This window comes from Phoenix dactylifera, chromosome 8 (genome assembly GCF_051530095.1).
Source record: "Phoenix dactylifera cultivar Ajwa chromosome 8, Ajwa_hap1_PhDact_Kaust_v1.1, whole genome shotgun sequence".
NCBI classification, from domain to species: Eukaryota; Viridiplantae; Streptophyta; class Magnoliopsida; order Arecales; family Arecaceae; genus Phoenix; species Phoenix dactylifera.
The window spans coordinates 33408293-33424211 of record NC_143197.1 but is presented as its reverse complement, the minus strand read 5'-3'; the positions used below and the strand labels follow the sequence as shown (position 1 = coordinate 33424211).

The window sequence follows — 15919 nt, the reverse complement described above, 5'->3', positions numbered from 1 at the left end:
AGACCCTCATGTCCATTGTCTCCCCTGCAGCGATCGGTACAGACAGAACTCGCTTAGCAAGCTGCTCCCCAAACATCTGCCTGACGAGGGCCTCGCACCACCTCCACTCCTCCAAAACAAAGAGATCATGGAATCTGCTCCTTCCAGCCCGCCATGGCCGATCAGGATAGGCCAGCTCTATAGTGGAACCTCAGATAGCCACCTATCCTCTAGGATGCTAATCGTTCCCGATCTTTCATTTGATTGCCAGTATCACTGTCGAGGTGTGGGCATAAATCTCTCTTCAAGTGAAGGAACACCTACATCCTGTGAGGAAGGCTGATGGATGTGCCGGGTACATAGCATAGTTGGGCAAATTTTATTCAACCGCGAGGGTGGCCACACTGGGGCAGAAATTTGAGACCCAACTGATTTCACGACCGGCTCGGACTAGCTATAAAATAGATAGGTGCAACCTGGACGCCCTGAAATGAAAATAACGTACAAATAATTATTAAATAGCGTAATTGTTACTGCTAAAGGGGCGGGTCGGGTTAGGATCCACCCAAGAAAGCACGTCATTTAGACAGGCTGGAGCCTGGCCCAATGTTCGGGCCTCTTTTCCTGAACCGAGCCCACTACTTCATGGGTTGTTTCTCGAATCATGGCCTCAACCGGCGAGGGTGGAGAAGGGCGTCATTGTGGAGCAGCAGTGGATTGGGATGGAAGGGGTCATGGCAGGGAGGGGACGAGGAGGAGAGGGGGTCAGCAGGGGACGGGGATTCGGGGTTGGAAGAGGAGGAGGCAAAGGCAAAAGTCGGTGGGGGATCAAGATGGGAGGGGTCAGAGGGGGGAGGAGGGCTATGGTTGGATCGGAGGAGGGGAAGGGGTTGGCGAGGGATTGGGATGGGGGCTATGGTGGGATCGGGGGAGGAGGAGGAGTAAGAGGAGAGAGGGACGTGGGGGTCAGGAGGGGAGGCGGTGGGCGTCGTCGTCGGCATTGTTCAGATTGTCGGCATCGAAGCCGAAGTCGGCAGCCGTGAGAACGAAAGGATAATTGGGGAGGAGGATGAGAACGAAAGGATAATTTCATATTATACTTTACATTATATGATATATTAGGATATATAATATATATTATATAAAATCGGACATTGGTTGGGTTGGGTTGGGATGGGCTGGGTTGATGTAACTCCAAGCCCAATCAACCTCATGGGCAGGCCCGGACTAAAAAAAAAATCAGATCTTGCTTCGTTTGAAATGGTCCGGGCTCGCCGGGCCAGCTCCACGCTAAAACCTTCTTATCGAGTCCGTGCCGGTCGGGCTCGGGCCAGACTTTCCATAGATGGTCCGGGCTTTGTAGGTCCAAGTGCGGATCTCCCCCAACAAATTACCCGCAAAACTCCCAGCTTCCTCTTACTGCCCTAATATCCAATTTCTCCGTCCGGGGGCTGCTTCGCCTCCTCGTTGCTCAACACACCGCGTGAATTCCCTCTAATCTGGTCGTATCGTTAGCGAGGTTTCCTCTCTCCACCTTCCTCGAAGCCAGAGAGAGAGAGAGAGAGAGAGAGAGAGAGAGAGAGAGAGAGAGACAGCGAGGAGAGCAATGAAGGAATTCCAGGTGAACGGGAGTACTTTCTCCCTCGCCCTCTTCACCGACGTCACAAACAGCAAGTCGGCCTCCCCTCCCCTCCCCTTCCTTCCTTCCTCCCCTCTTTTTCTCTATTTTCCCTACTATTTTGCCAAATAAGATGGTTATGCCTGCTTATTGTATTTCCTCTATCATGGGTTCGCATTACCTTTCTTTCACTGGTTCTTGATTCATGCTCGTCACGCATTATTGCTGCTTTTAAATTAAGATGATCATCTTCCAGTACGTACAAAAAATTATTGGAAAATTAAGTTAATTTAAGTTGGAGTGGTCTGATTATAGCACTTCGCTTGTTACGATTCATCTCGTAAATTCTTGGTACGTGCAATAAGCATGTCCGCCAATTATATTTATGCGGTGTTACGATACAGGATGAGAACGCATGTAAAAATGACATGGAGATGTCCGCATCAACTGACGATGCATCTTCATCAGCGTCTCATGAAAAAATGAGAAGCGTGGCTTGGTTAGGGCATGCATCGGACGAATTGTGGTGAAGCTGAAGGAATGAAATCTTATCCATACACTTTAGAAATGTACAGAAACAACAAGGACTTCGATGAAACTAGATTATATGCCAACCAAGATAATCAAGGAAAAATGCAAAAATGAAAGCATAGGGATCGAGCAGGACGGTGAGCCAGCATAATATGAAATGTCGTCGTGGAGCAAGGGCTTGCACATTTAAAATTCTCCTTCCTACGATCTGAAGGTCAACCAAAAAGAATTACCCTTTACAATAACATGAAATACAGCAACTCGTTGCTTAACTTCCTTATCTAAATAGTGGATCGATGGTTTTTCTTTCTTCCTGCAGCCACAGAGTTGCAATGAGGAATACAGTTCATATATAATGTGCAAGGCAAATAAACTTTGAGAAGTGGCATAGTTTATGCTCCATCTCTCACCCGCAAAGTTGGCAAAATTTTAGCTGATGCATCTTTTGTGGGAAATAGCTAATGAGAGCTCAAGGGCTTGCATGAAGTGTGAGGTCGTAGTTGGGGGCCTCTGATCTCACATATGGCTATAAGAGGCTCTGGCTTGGAAAGTAGTTACTATTGTGTTTCTTTATCAACATCATTTTGCCCAGGTCTTACATCAGTGGCATGAAGAATCGGTCACATGTGATGAAATGACTTAAATAAGCTCGGTGAAACGGGGTTATTTATTTATTAGTTTTAAATGACCGTTATGACAAGATCATAATATATATGGCTTGTTAAATTTCAGGGAGCTTCTTGATTCTATGCAGGCCGGAAAGCTACAACCAGAAGTAGCACTTCTCAATGCATCACTAGTATGCCTTTCGACCCCCATGAAATTTACTAAGACTAGATTCAGATTATTCTGTCCATGTTTTATTTATGTTATAGAATACTCTGCTCCTTTCTTTTTGTTATAGTTATGAGCTTCTGGTAACTAATTCATAGTAGATGTGATCCTGTATACAGCCTTTCATTTAAGGAGCATGCGCGGATTTTAACCTGATGTTATTCTTATCACTCATTGAACAGATACCAGATGTCTTCCCTGTTCTAGCAGCAGCGCATAAAGCACTCATTGCCAAATCAAGGGAATCACTGACGACGCATACTCTTCATTCAGAACTAGTTTATAGTTATTCTGGATCTAAGCATGTATTGATCTGCTGTAGTTCATTCTAGCTTGAACATTTCATCTCAGTTATTCCGCAGAATAATTACTGTGAAGTATGAAATTTGATATTTTGCTAGATAACGGAGTCCTTGAAGAGGTGTGGAATTTCTGATGATACAACCTACATTCTTGCAGCTCGTTTTGGTGCTTCTCATGATGAGGTACCTATTAATCGTAGCTCTGTCCATTTCTTTGTGAAATCTCTCAGATGACCAACATGCGAATTGGAAATTATTTTAATACATGAATAATGTGAATGAACTGGCACATGTGCTTCTTGCTTATACTTCAACATTGAAGGTGAGTGATTGCTCAATATATAACTTCATGTTTATTTTGTCGTGAGGAAATTTATGGTAGGTTTTAGAACTTGAGTGGAATTCTATGATTACAAATGAGACTAAAGTTTAAGTAGCATTGGAAGCTTTTTGGTTAGTTGTGATATATTCTTGAAACCGCAATACAATGATGTTTTGTTGATACTGCAACACGGCTTTTTAATGGTTTCAATTTCTTGTTGCGTCTCCTTCCTTGATATCCAAAGATCCAAGCTGGGGCCACCTGCACCACTCACATCCTCATGATCTAAAATGGATATGGAACTGACTTTGATAGGCCTACATGTTCATCACCCGTTGAAGTTCAATTAGAGGATTGATGCTTATTTTTCTGTATGTGATCCATTTTTTTAACCATCATATTCTTTTCATGTCATGTTCAATCATATCTCTATTTGCATTTGAATTTTCAATAGTCCAGTATTGCACTAAGAAAGAATTTCAACTTTGCTAGATGAAGGATATTGAGAAGCTCATATGTGGGAAAGAGATTGATTTGGAAGCATTGGGAGGTGGAGCTCACCATGCACAGATCCAAAAGGTTTGAATTTTATTTATTTATTTATTTGGGACATGCTGTATTTTTCCTACTTTTGTTTTTCTCTATAGTGATAATATATATTTTTTTTTATTTCAATCTTTTACAGCACTACAAAATATCCGCACAGGAATTGGCAATATCTTCCCTGGCTGATGCAATCACCTGCAGGATTGCAGCTCGAGATGCCCTATGAGAAACTTCGAGGATCTACATATAACCAGTGCTATCTATGAATGGCTTACAGAAATTAGTATGTATCATCTGCATTCTGTGCCCAGATTATAACCAATCTCTTTTGTTTGTTTTTAAGTGAATTTGGAAGATGGTACATGAGCATGAATTTAAATATCTGCAAAATCTGAAACCTTTGGTCATGACACCAATGCATGCTATATTTTCAATAACTGTATTAACCATTCTTTCCCCGGCAAGTTTCAAGTTGGGTCATACTTTTGCAACATGCACAAAGCCTGACCGAGCCTAATCCCATTGCCAGTGGGTTTGAAATCAACCGGAAAATTATAGATAGATAAAATCCTGTCGAGGGAGGAAAGAGAAAAAAAAATGAAACCTTAAGCCTAAAATAGGACAGAGCCCCCTTTTTTTGAGTGTTCATTTTGGTTTGGTGGTTAAGTTGCATGAAGTATACTTCATGGCCATTGATTCCTAGGTTGGCGACATACTTGCTGAGTGGATCTAGGATCACGGTTTCTTCACATTTCAGCTGCATTTTTCCTTGCTGGCTTGTTCCGTTGATGCATCTTATCAATATGCATGATTTTAGATTTAGAAGAAATAGCAGACTTGGACTGCCCCTTGTGCTATGTTTGGTTTTCATGAAGGTAAAGGAATCGAAATGGTAATCAGGGATGGAAGGCAGGAAATGGGAATCGCCATGCTATTCCATTGTCTGGGTGTAATGGATAAAAAGAACACTAAAGGAGCACCGACTCAATTTTAATTTTTAATTTGATTAGTTATACATTAAAACATATCCAATTAAATATTATATACATTTATATTTATACTTATATTTTTATTTTATTTTATTTTTAACTTTTAATATTTATTTTATTTTCAGTATTTTTTGACTATTATGATTTATAATTTTCTTGCACTTTTTTTAGTTTTCTATTTTATTAATTGATGTTTTGTTTTTATTTGTATTTAAGATTTTATTCCGGTAATTTATTTGGTTGCATTTTCGTTATTCTTAATCCTATTTTTGATTCATATTTTGTATTTTTAATTAGCAATTTTTCTTATATTTTTATTTTATGTGTTTCAATGAGGAACATTATACTCTTTATTTTGCTTTTTATTTTTATTTTTCTATAATATTTATTTGATCTTCTTATATATGTCTGTGTATTTTTATTTTTGTATTCAACATTATTTGATCATTTATGTTTGTATTTTATAAATTGCTTCAATTAACATGTGTTCCACAATTCTCATATGTCGGTGGTATATTATATAGTAAATCTTTAAATCTTAAGCAACATAATATTACAATATATACAATATATGTTCCTCAATAATTTTATGATTTTTAATAAAATAATAATTTTTATTTAAATATTAATTGTGTCATTTATATTTTATTTCACATCATAATCGTCGATAATTAATTTGTATCAAATATTATCATTTCTGGCTATGTTATAGCATAAAGTATTTCTCATTGGTCCATTTTCAAAAATACTATTCATCATTCTTTCGATTCAAGGAGTGGTGATTAATTTTCCTTGCATGCAGCATTCATTTCATGGAACCAAAGAATCAGCAACATTATGTGGACTGCCAAAGTCCGGAATCATAGTGAGATTCCCTATCCAAATATAAGAAGTTTAGGGCTCGTTTGGTTCGCGGGAAGTATTTTCCCTCCTAGGAATATGATTCCTGGAAGAGGATACCTAGGAAAGTACTTTTGGCATGTTTGGTTAACCATGGGAAAGTGACAAATTTCCAAAGTGCTTATGTTTGGTTGACCATCCACTTTCCTAGGAAAGTTATGTATAATTTCTATTATGCCCTTAATAAAAATTAGGTCTTTAATGCTTCTTTAATGCTGAAGGGTCTTTTTGGGAAAAAATAAAAAAAGAGTGATTTCCACCTCATGGGAAAGTAACTTTCCCATGTTTCTCATGGGAAAGACTTTCCCATGAAATGTGGGAATCATATTCCCATGGGAATACAACTTTTCCATCTATCTCCTTTGAAAACTCCAATCAAACAAGAGGCATTTCATTACTTTTTCGTTGACCACACTTTTTCCCCTCTTTTTCCTGCGAACCAAACGAGCCCTTAAGGTTGAACAGCTGCAAGCTTTCTAGCCACTAGGATTGCCCACGTTTGGTGGCTCCCTCGGATCGAGAAAGTGGAGAGAAGGCTGGCACCGTAGAAAGATAAATGCTTGCAGACGGGAGAGGAGATTGGTGGTCTCAGACCGCCCTTCATTTTATTATTTTCCTGTTTTCAGAGCGCCGATGTGGGCGATCAGCGGATGCGACCTCATTGCTTTGCAAACAAAGAAGGAAGTTTGGAGGAAGCGCATTCAAGGAGCTTACCACATAATAAGAAAGATGGGACCAAGAACGTAGGAAATTCTGCCGAGGCTTATTGAGAGTCTGTTCAGATTGTTCTCTTGATTTACCTTACTGTTGTACCTATGTAACCTATCTCCTTTGTATTTTTATCTCTCTTCTTTTATTTATAAAAATAACGGGGGGGTCTCACTCTCATCTGAAACCTCCTTACCTGAAAAGTTGCAAAAGAAGAAGAAGAAGAAGAAGAAGAAGAAGAACAGTTCTGCAACATGACATCGAGAGATCCCATCTTGGCAATCTTATTCTGTTGCTGCCGATGGGCCTGCCCTGAATCTGGCTTCATGGTGGGTTGTTGCAGTGGATTCTCTGGGTTTGGCCTTTCATTGGAACCATACCGGCAGCAATCTACCATCGAACTGTACGTGATCGGACCGTGCGCTTAAGATCCAAAGCCTGACAAAGAGTCATGCCATCATCCTGCTGAGGATGGAACATCTCTGCAGTTGACACGATGATGAGAGTCCCGGCCTTAATTTTTCCTCTCTCTCTCTCTCTCTCCCCACAACCCTACATCTAAATGCTGGTGGGCCTGCCTCTGTTTTGTCATTTCATTTCTTGCAGTACTCTGCATGCTTTAGCAATCGCACCCATTTTTCTCTTTCTGTTCCAACCACCTACCTGCTGCAATAATAACTTGTGGATAAATCCAATGGAGTTGTTACCGTTTTCCTTTTATTTTCCTTGTTCTCCTACTTAATCAACCGGTCGCGCAAACAATTAATTTTCCAGCTTTTGGATTTTGGATGGTGAGTTGCGAATGGGGAGCTTCTCTCATTCGTGCCAGCAGAAAAGCTTGAGAAGGAGGAAAACCGAAAATCCCAGAAAAGCTTGAGAAGGGGGAAAACCAAAAATGGGATTTTCGGTCTTCAAAGGTAATTGTCGGTGGAAAGAATGAATTAATTAATTATTCATCAAGCTACAAACAACGGAATTTTGAAACGAATATAGATAAGTGAAAGCTTTCAGCGCTTGGTTGCTTCTTTCGTAGGATTGTCCCCTGGCCACAGCCTCTGCTTAACTGAGGCAGCATCTCTTCATGGCAGCAGAAGCATGCACGATAAAGATAAAAGCAGATCCATACGGTGCCACAACCAAGACTCATCCAAAAAAAAAAAAAAACATCACGATTCGCCGATGTTCAGCTTTAGTGGACCCGTGCTGCAATTTTTCTTAGTCCAGATGAATTATAGGCTGGATCCGGTTCGATACTATTTGTCGCAGCCTAGGATCTCGTCCAAAATCTTTCAGACGAATAATTGATGTGGGGCTAAATATAGATCCTTGCATATGGGCCATCATCTAAAACAACAAAGGAAAAGATGAAGGACTGATTCATTGAATCATCAATTTGATATGGGCGAGTCGGATGTCCCAAAGGGCTTCATCAATGCTAGTAGGATGCTCCGGCAAGTTAGGTGGAAGTCCAGGCCAAAGCCATGTGCGGTGAGCTGGAAACAGGGGGAGATGTCCATTTTTTCAAATTTTGGTGAACAAGAAGGGTATCCATACTCGGTGCCGTCATTGCATCGCCATGGGAGGAGACTGCGGTCTTGCCCATCTCACTTAACATGTCTCTTTTAGGTGCATTTAAGTAACGTACGTCCTAGGACCACATCATCTTTTAATTGCCTCGCAAGCCACCATGGTCAACAGGACAATAGCCTCCGATAACTCTCCAGCAATAAACTGGAGAAAGCCTATCCTGTATCAATCACCCTTGCAAGCATGGGCCTAACATGCCGTAACACCCCTGTTGTTATTTGTTACACAGCTGAGGGTACGTGATTCTACAAGGAGGTCATTTTCTTCTCCTTCGAGCATAAGGAAGCAAGGGATATTGATTTCACATTAACTGGCTTGTTCGAACATCTATTTGCGTCTGGGAATGAAAATGAAGGCACCCTCCATAATTATACATACCTCTGCATGCGCACGCATCTCTCTTTCTTTCTTTAACTTTAAGCACGCCTAGCCCTTTTCCTTCTATGAATTCTTTCGTCTTGTTCTTCTCTTCTTTAATTCAGTAGAGGCAATTCCATATAACAAAGTATAATTTAAGAAGTGCATAAAATGAGAAAGAAAGTTTCGCCAGACGTACTTATTGATCTAACATTTTCAATTAATCGTGATTTATGAGATCATTGCTAACCTTCGAACACGTTCCGTTATTATAAGCCCGATGCCTACCACTGCTAAAAATAACAATTGACCTGTGGCCGCACAATCCTCCTACTTCCCAACCAACAAATCCGACCGGTGGAAACCTACTCTCTCCACTATCCCGTGTTTCCGAGGCTTTTACGCTAGTTTTGCCTGTGAGTGCAGGTTTTGCCTTGCCGAGCGCCGAGTAAAGAGAGAGAGATGCAGGCATCCGTCGTCGATACCTACCTTTTTCCGCTTCAAACTTAGGTAAGAAAAACGAGAGCCAAAAGCTTGTCCGCTAAAAACTGAAACCGGCCACGTTGTAGATGACAGAGGCAATTAGGTGCTTCATTAAGTTACTTCCAGAGGCATATTGGCAATTTGACACCGGTAATGGTGAGTCTAGAATTAAAAGCCTTCCAAGTTAGCTAGCAGCGGTTTGTAGGCCCAACCTCCCTGCATGCCCATTTATACTCCTCCATCCCCCAGAGATCCACCACCGCCTCCTCCTCTTGCTAGCTAGCTCCTCGCTCCCTCTCTCCTCCTCGCACACACATGGGGTCTCATCGATTCAAGCCCATCGGAGAATGTAGCTCGGAAGGAAGAGCGGATCAGACAATAGCTGCTGATCTTGATGGCACCCTCCTCATATCTCGAAGTGCTTTCCCTTACTACATGCTCGTCGCCATCGAAGCCGGCAGCCTTCTGAGGGGACTAGTCCTCCTCGCCTCTTTTCCCCTCGTGTGCATCATTTACCTATTCTTCTCCGAGTCTCTGGCCATCCAGATGCTCGTCTACATCTCCTTCGCAGGATTGAAGATGAGAGATGTGGAGATGGTGGCTCGCTCCATCCTGCCTAAATTCTATGCCGAGGACGTCCACCCTGAGAGTTGGAGGGTGTTCGGTTCTTGCGGCAAGGGATACGTCGTTACCGCAAGCCCCCGAGTCATGGTGGAGCCTTTCGCCAAGAGCTTCCTCGGGGCCCACAAGGTCTTGGGGACGGAGCTGGAGGTCACCAAGTCGGGAAAGGCGACGGGCTTCATCATGCGACCTGGAGTTCTTGTTGGGGGGCTCAAGAAGGAGGCCGTCCAGAAAGAATGCGGCACCCGCTTGCCGGATCTGGGCGTCGGGGACAGAGAGACCGACTATGCCTTCATGTCCGTTTGCAAGGTCTGATCCCAAATCCCTCTCCCAAATTTCTTATTAATTAATTTCCATTAGGCTTTAAGCAAGTGGTAAAACGACATCATTCATGTTCGACTTCTTGTAATTAATTAAGTCCTTGGTTGTATGCGAGAAGCTCTACCGTACCGTTTCAGATCACACAGTCCCATCGGCCGGTCAGCACTCTGAACCATTTAGCGGCGATGGGAAATGATTTGTTCGGGCTGCTTTTGGCATTCCAGCGACGAATGTTTAATTAGGCTCCAGAGGCTATAGATTCCCCCCCCGCACTTTTTTTTTTTATATATATATAACTTCACGACGTACGCTTCTAATTTTCTTTTATTTTCTTCTCCTTCCCTGTTTCTTTGAAGAAAGAAACATAACTATAAGCTCGAGCAGAAGAGAAGGAGGGTTCTACTGTTTAAGCTGGCATCTTCGCAACGAATTTGATCTTGGAAAGTGGTAGAGTCCGCACATAAAGCTGGGTTAAATAAGCTTTCCCACCTCGATCCAATTAGAACGGCCCATTTCTGCCACCTTTATTTTGATAAAACAATTCTACTGTTTTATTCAAAAAATCAGGAGCGAACAGAGGGATGGAACAATTATGAAATCTGACTAGCATAAATCCAGTTGTTTAAAATCCAAGAAAGGATGGGAAGGGAGCCCTTATTTTGATATAAAGTATTAAATAATAATTACGAATTAAGGTAAGAGCAGTATAAATCGAATATATATTAATCTAAAAGTTTGATTAAATTGAAAAATTCAATCATTTACTCTGATGAAAGTAATCCAACGAGGAATCCTACTGATTCGATACGGATCCGGCACCCGTCGAGATGGAGTGCGGCCATGTTATCGCACAGTAAAATATATTAGGTGTAGCCTAAACGCGGAAACAGCGCATCCGTACATATACTACGCAAAGATGTACGACCTGTTTCAGCATTAATCATAGCGAACAGCAAGAAATAATATTTCACACTTGGAATGATGCGGGCCACTCTTTTTGGAATATTATGCCCATGGAAAGTTCAGCTAGGGCCAGCAACACAGTAGTGCCGGATAGGCTGCACCTAAGACATAAATAATCATTGCATGTTGATTGTTTTGGACGATACAATACCCGGATGAGCATTGCCTGTAATTTTTTTTTTGCATGCACCTGCATGCGTGCTTGACAATTGACATCACAGGAGGCTTACTTGGTGCCAAAAAGCAAATGCAATCCTGTACCGAAGAACCAGCTGCTGAGCCCAATCATCCTTCATGATGGACGGCTGGTCCAGCGGCCTACTCCCCTGGTTGCTCTCCTCACGTTTCTCTGGATGCCTCTCGGTTTTGCTCTGGCCCTCACCAGGGTCTACATCAACCTCCCTCTTCCAGAGCGCATCGTGTTCTACAACTACAAGATCATGGGCATCAAGCTGGTCGTAAAAGGCACGCCTCCCCCTCCTCCTAAAAAAGGGCATCCGGGGGTTCTCTTCGTGTGCAACCATCGGACCATGCTCGACCCCATCGTCGCGGCCGTCGCACTCGGCCGCAAGATCAGCTGCGTCACTTACAGCATCAGCAAGTTCTCGGAGCTCATATCCCCTATCAGGGCCGTGGCGTTGTCGCGGGAGAGGGAGAAGGACGCCGCGAACATCAAACGCTTGCTGGAGGAAGGGGATCTGGTGATTTGTCCCGAGGGCACGACATGCAGGGAACCTTTCCTCCTAAGATTTAGTGCGCTGTTTGCGGAGCTCACCGATCGGATTGTTCCGGTCGCGATCAACACCAAGCAGAGCATGTTCCATGGCACGACTGTTCGAGGGTGGAAACTCATGGATCCGTACTTCTTCTTTATGAATCCTAGGCCCACCTACGAGATCACTTTCCTCGATCAGTTGCCCACGGAGCTTACCTGCACTGGGGGGAAGTCGCCGATAGAGGTCGCCAATCATATACAGCGGGTGCTGGGGAGCACGCTGGGATTTGAGTGCACCAACTACACCAGGAAAGACAAGTACAGCATGTTAGCTGGAACCGATGGTCGTGTCCCAACCAAGAAGAAGGATACTTAGCAAATCCAAGGGCGTGATTGCTGCCGTGCATGATTGAAGAGATGCCAGTGAATTTGGTTAATTGTTGAACTCAAGAAGGAGAAAAAAAAAAAAGTTGATCCATATATATGTCTTATGGATGCTGGTATTTGGTTTTTCTAGTTATTTATTTTAATATATCCCTTCGATTTAAATTGTTTAGTACATGAGTAAAGCTGCGCAGTGTGTTTCGCCGGAGCCAGGAGGCATCGAGCATTGAAAAGTTCATGAATACCGTGAAGATATTTGATTTCCATGCTTTTTTTTTTTTCTTTTTTCTTCTCTTTTCTTGCTTTTTTGGATAAAATTTTATGTCGGTTTTTAACTGTTGAAAGCCGTACCATGGGGGCCAGTCGATCTTTATTCTTGAGAGTGAATAAGCGAAAGTTATCATCATGACAACCTATTTAAATGGGCAGCAAAGCAGAAAGTGAGGCTTGGCCCAGCCCAAACTATATTCATAAAGAAATATGGACTTGTATAAAGGTCAGTCTGATCCACACTGGGCCCATCTCCAAAAATATATATTCCTCCAACCATCGCCATGAAAGGATCGCCAGTAGAGATTAATTTCACTGTACAAATTATAGTTTTCCCTCCTTTTTTTCCCCTTCGCTGCATATATGCATGACTATTGGCAGATGGTATCAGAATGCATACAATCGTTTTAAGTTGATGAACATTCTAAGTTGCGTAAGCAAACTCTTTGCAATTCGGGCATGTGATGCGAAGTCTCTGATCATGCCGTGTATATGATGCCGAAACATGGCAGCTGTTACGCCGATGACGCCGGTTTCTTTTGTTGAAGATCCTTTGATGTCTAAGTTTGATTATTTTTTAAAAAAAATTAGAGATTTAAGAGAGCTAAAAGTGGATCTAGAGAGAATAGCATAGAATTTCTTTACCTAAAAGTTTCCTAGGTCCTGAAAACGATGGTATAGAGCTATTGTTCGAAAAGATTGGGTATGTTGTAAACTGTTGGATGTGCAATAATTATTTGACGTGCGAGATAAGCTGTAACCATCTGCAGCGGAACTATAACTATTTTTTTAATAATTTTTAGTTGACTTAAAAGAGGTTTGAATCGGAGATATATGGGTCGTTGTTGCTTGTTGATGGATTTGGTCAGCTGTTTTGGTCGGCTAGTCTGATCGGCTTCTGATTGGTCTTCATGATCGGTACGTGGCAGCCACAAGCCGACGAATTAATACAAGCGCATCATCCTCTCCTCTACCTCCACCCGTGCGCGACCGTCCAAGCCACGAAGCTGCACACCGGTGTCTTCCTCCGCCCATGCAGGTAGGCGGAGGCGAACTCCCTCTCCAGGTCCGCCGGCAGCGACGCGTGCGCGGCCCAGCTGGTGGCGTTGGTCGCGATGCCGTCCAGCTCCGCTAGCTTCCCCGCGAACCCGCACGCGCTGCAGGAAGGGGCTCCTGCACAGGATCGTGGAGTTGGAACAAGTTAAAGGTCATGGAAGGAAGGAAGGAAGGAAGGAGTGGAAACAGAGAGAGACGTGTGAAAGGCAGGTGAGGGCAGTGAAAGCGAAGGGGGATAGCTCGTGTTTCACGGGGAAAGAGAGAAAAAAACGGAAGGAAGATATGGAGGACGTACAGCTCGTGTTTGACGGGAGGAGAGAATATAAAAGGAACGAAGAAATGGAGGATAGCTCGTGTTTGACGGGGAACGAAGAAAGAAAGGCAGCAAGAAAAGGGAAGAAAGGCAAAGAGGTGGGTGGGCTCGCGAGTCCGAGGGGGTAAGAAAGTTTACACTAATATCGCCTTTAGTTTGCACCACCGCGCTCATCTCGCCCACGAACGGAAAACGCGGCTGTAGTTTGGAAATAGAGAAGTATCGAATTTTTCGGAGGACTTTAATTTCAGCGTTGAGGTACACTATTACGTCCGCCGTCCGGTCACGAGCATTCGTCGCAACCCAGGTCATGGCTCATCAGCTCATCTATGCAATAGAGATGGGTCAATCACTGCGACGAAAACCACAACATGGAGAGAGCACAACAACGTTTGTACCCTCTCCATTCCCCATAGATTATTTAATTTTCTTGGAACGCCCTGCAAGTCTTGCTCTGGGAAACATAACACATCCAACTCTACTGGATGCCTATTTATTATTTACTTAAGTATTTCTCCAGAACATGTCGTGTTAGCATCGGCTTTCTTTCACCGCTGTGCCTCCCGAGCTCATCGATTGGATACCTACTGTTGCCGCAGAAGTCTGATTCGACTTAGATATGCTTTGAGATTGGTGCTCGGTCGGCTTCGTCAGAGATGAGAGCTGATTGGTTGGAACTATACCCAGGGCAATAGGTTGGGCCTGCCTGCGAAGGAGAAGCAAAAGAAGAGCAACAAAGGTTGCTAATCCTGTATCTAGTGGGAGATCCTTCGATGTTTAAGCCAGGCTGGATTTTGGAGAACAGTGGGCGTCTGGGCAATGAAGAGTGGATGGAAATGCTTAAATTAACGTACCTAAAGATCCTTTGAATCCGGTTTATATAGAGTGAGGATTGGTGCGATAATTAAGCGTACATTACGCACGTCATAGGACTTAACTGCACTGAATGTATGTTCATGGGTCGAGCATTAACCGCCGCTTATTGGAGGAGCTTTAACCAACTTTATGGTTCACTTAGCGGAGGCTATATAGCGAACTCTAATTGGTCGGGCAATGAGGTCGGCACCGATCGGATCCTAGACGTATCACCAAGCATGAAATCGTGATGGATCCTTCACCCTTCATTTCGATCATGATATATATAGGACACTTTCGTTTGATGTTTTTTTTGGGTTGCATCTCTTCTTTTTTCCCCTCCTCATGAAGGAAATATACTCCGTCCTCCGGAGCAGCTAAATACCCATTTTATAAGTTGAAGCATCCTCTGACGCTGCCACAGCAATAACAAGAACCAAGTCTTCAAATCCCCCGAACTGGCAGTGTGGGTAGTCTGTCTCTTGAGCTGATCTCAAACAGATGAGAAGTATCCTATGTTTTTTTTTTCCCCTTGTTTTCTCGAACTGTGCACCTTGCCGGATCCGAATGCAAGTAGACAATCGGCTGCTACAATCGCTTGTGCAGAACTGCAGATAAGGTGTCGCTTTGCAGGATGTTATGATCTCCCTATCTGGTAGGTGGCGATGCACGGACACTGTCAACCGCAAATTGATCGCTTAATTGTAGAGCCCCATGATCCAAAAAAGGGGACCAGGTTGAGCCCAAAAGGCGAGGACAAATGACGCAACCAACCCACCAATTGGAGGTGGGTATCCGAATAATTTACCGCAAGGGAATGACCTAGAAAGAACAGACTGCAGAAGGCATAGAGCTCAAAATTCACAAAAGTTTTTCTTTTCCTTTTTTTTTAAAAAAAAGAAAAACTAAAGGGTAGGATTAGAGTGATGGATTTAGAATATAAAAAAAAAGAAGAAAAAAGCTAAAGGTGGAGGGGATGACCAAAGGAAATCAATTATCTGATCAGATTAATCAAAAGCCTAAGAAGAAGCCTTAAATGGAATCATCAGATTGGATTCGTGGACCAGAAAATAAAAATTAGGAAAAATGGAAAGAGTGAAAAAACTGAAAGGGTATGGCCAAAACACTAAAAAATGAGGAACGAGAAGAGGCCACGTACTGATGCTACGTAGTAAGTAAACAGCAGAAGTAATCAAAACTTTATCCATATCAAATATTTGGACATTGACAACGTCGCACAAGTTGGACAAATAAGGAAAAAACAT

At 42.9% G+C, this 15919-nt stretch overlaps 2 protein-coding genes across 5 annotated transcripts; both read left to right on the top strand.

Moving 5' to 3' along the window:
- Window positions 1–1376: 1376 nt before the first annotated feature.
- On the top strand, window positions 1377–7449 carry LOC103704042 (uncharacterized). Of its 4 annotated transcripts, none has more exons than XR_003385031.4 (7): window positions 1377–1653; window positions 2861–2927; window positions 3145–3267; window positions 3364–3447; window positions 4079–4165; window positions 4272–4415; window positions 6648–7449. XR_003385031.4 is itself a non-coding variant. In XM_089925149.1 (7 exons), exons 3-7 carry the CDS (start codon window positions 2877–2879, stop codon window positions 4356–4358), a joined length of 432 nt encoding a protein of 143 aa, XP_089781275.1. In that variant the 5' UTR covers window positions 1377–1653; window positions 2002–2342; window positions 2448–2876; the 3' UTR covers window positions 4359–4539. The 4 variants fall into 4 exon arrangements, 2 of the variants coding, with proteins under 2 accessions (XP_089781275.1, XP_008785399.1); XR_001879270.5 differs by having other exon boundaries at window positions 5924–7449; XM_089925149.1 differs by lacking the exon at window positions 6648–7449 and adding an exon at window positions 2002–2342 and having other exon boundaries at window positions 2448–2927; window positions 4272–4539.
- A 1647-nt stretch (window positions 7450–9096) lies between these two features.
- GPAT6 (glycerol-3-phosphate acyltransferase 6) lies at window positions 9097–12426 on the top strand. The gene is made up of 2 exons (XM_008787179.6): window positions 9097–10086; window positions 11283–12426. Exons 1-2 carry the CDS (start codon window positions 9472–9474, stop codon window positions 12150–12152), a joined length of 1485 nt encoding a protein of 494 aa, XP_008785401.2. The 5' UTR covers window positions 9097–9471; the 3' UTR covers window positions 12153–12426.
- The last annotated feature ends 3493 nt before the right edge of the window (window positions 12427–15919 follow it).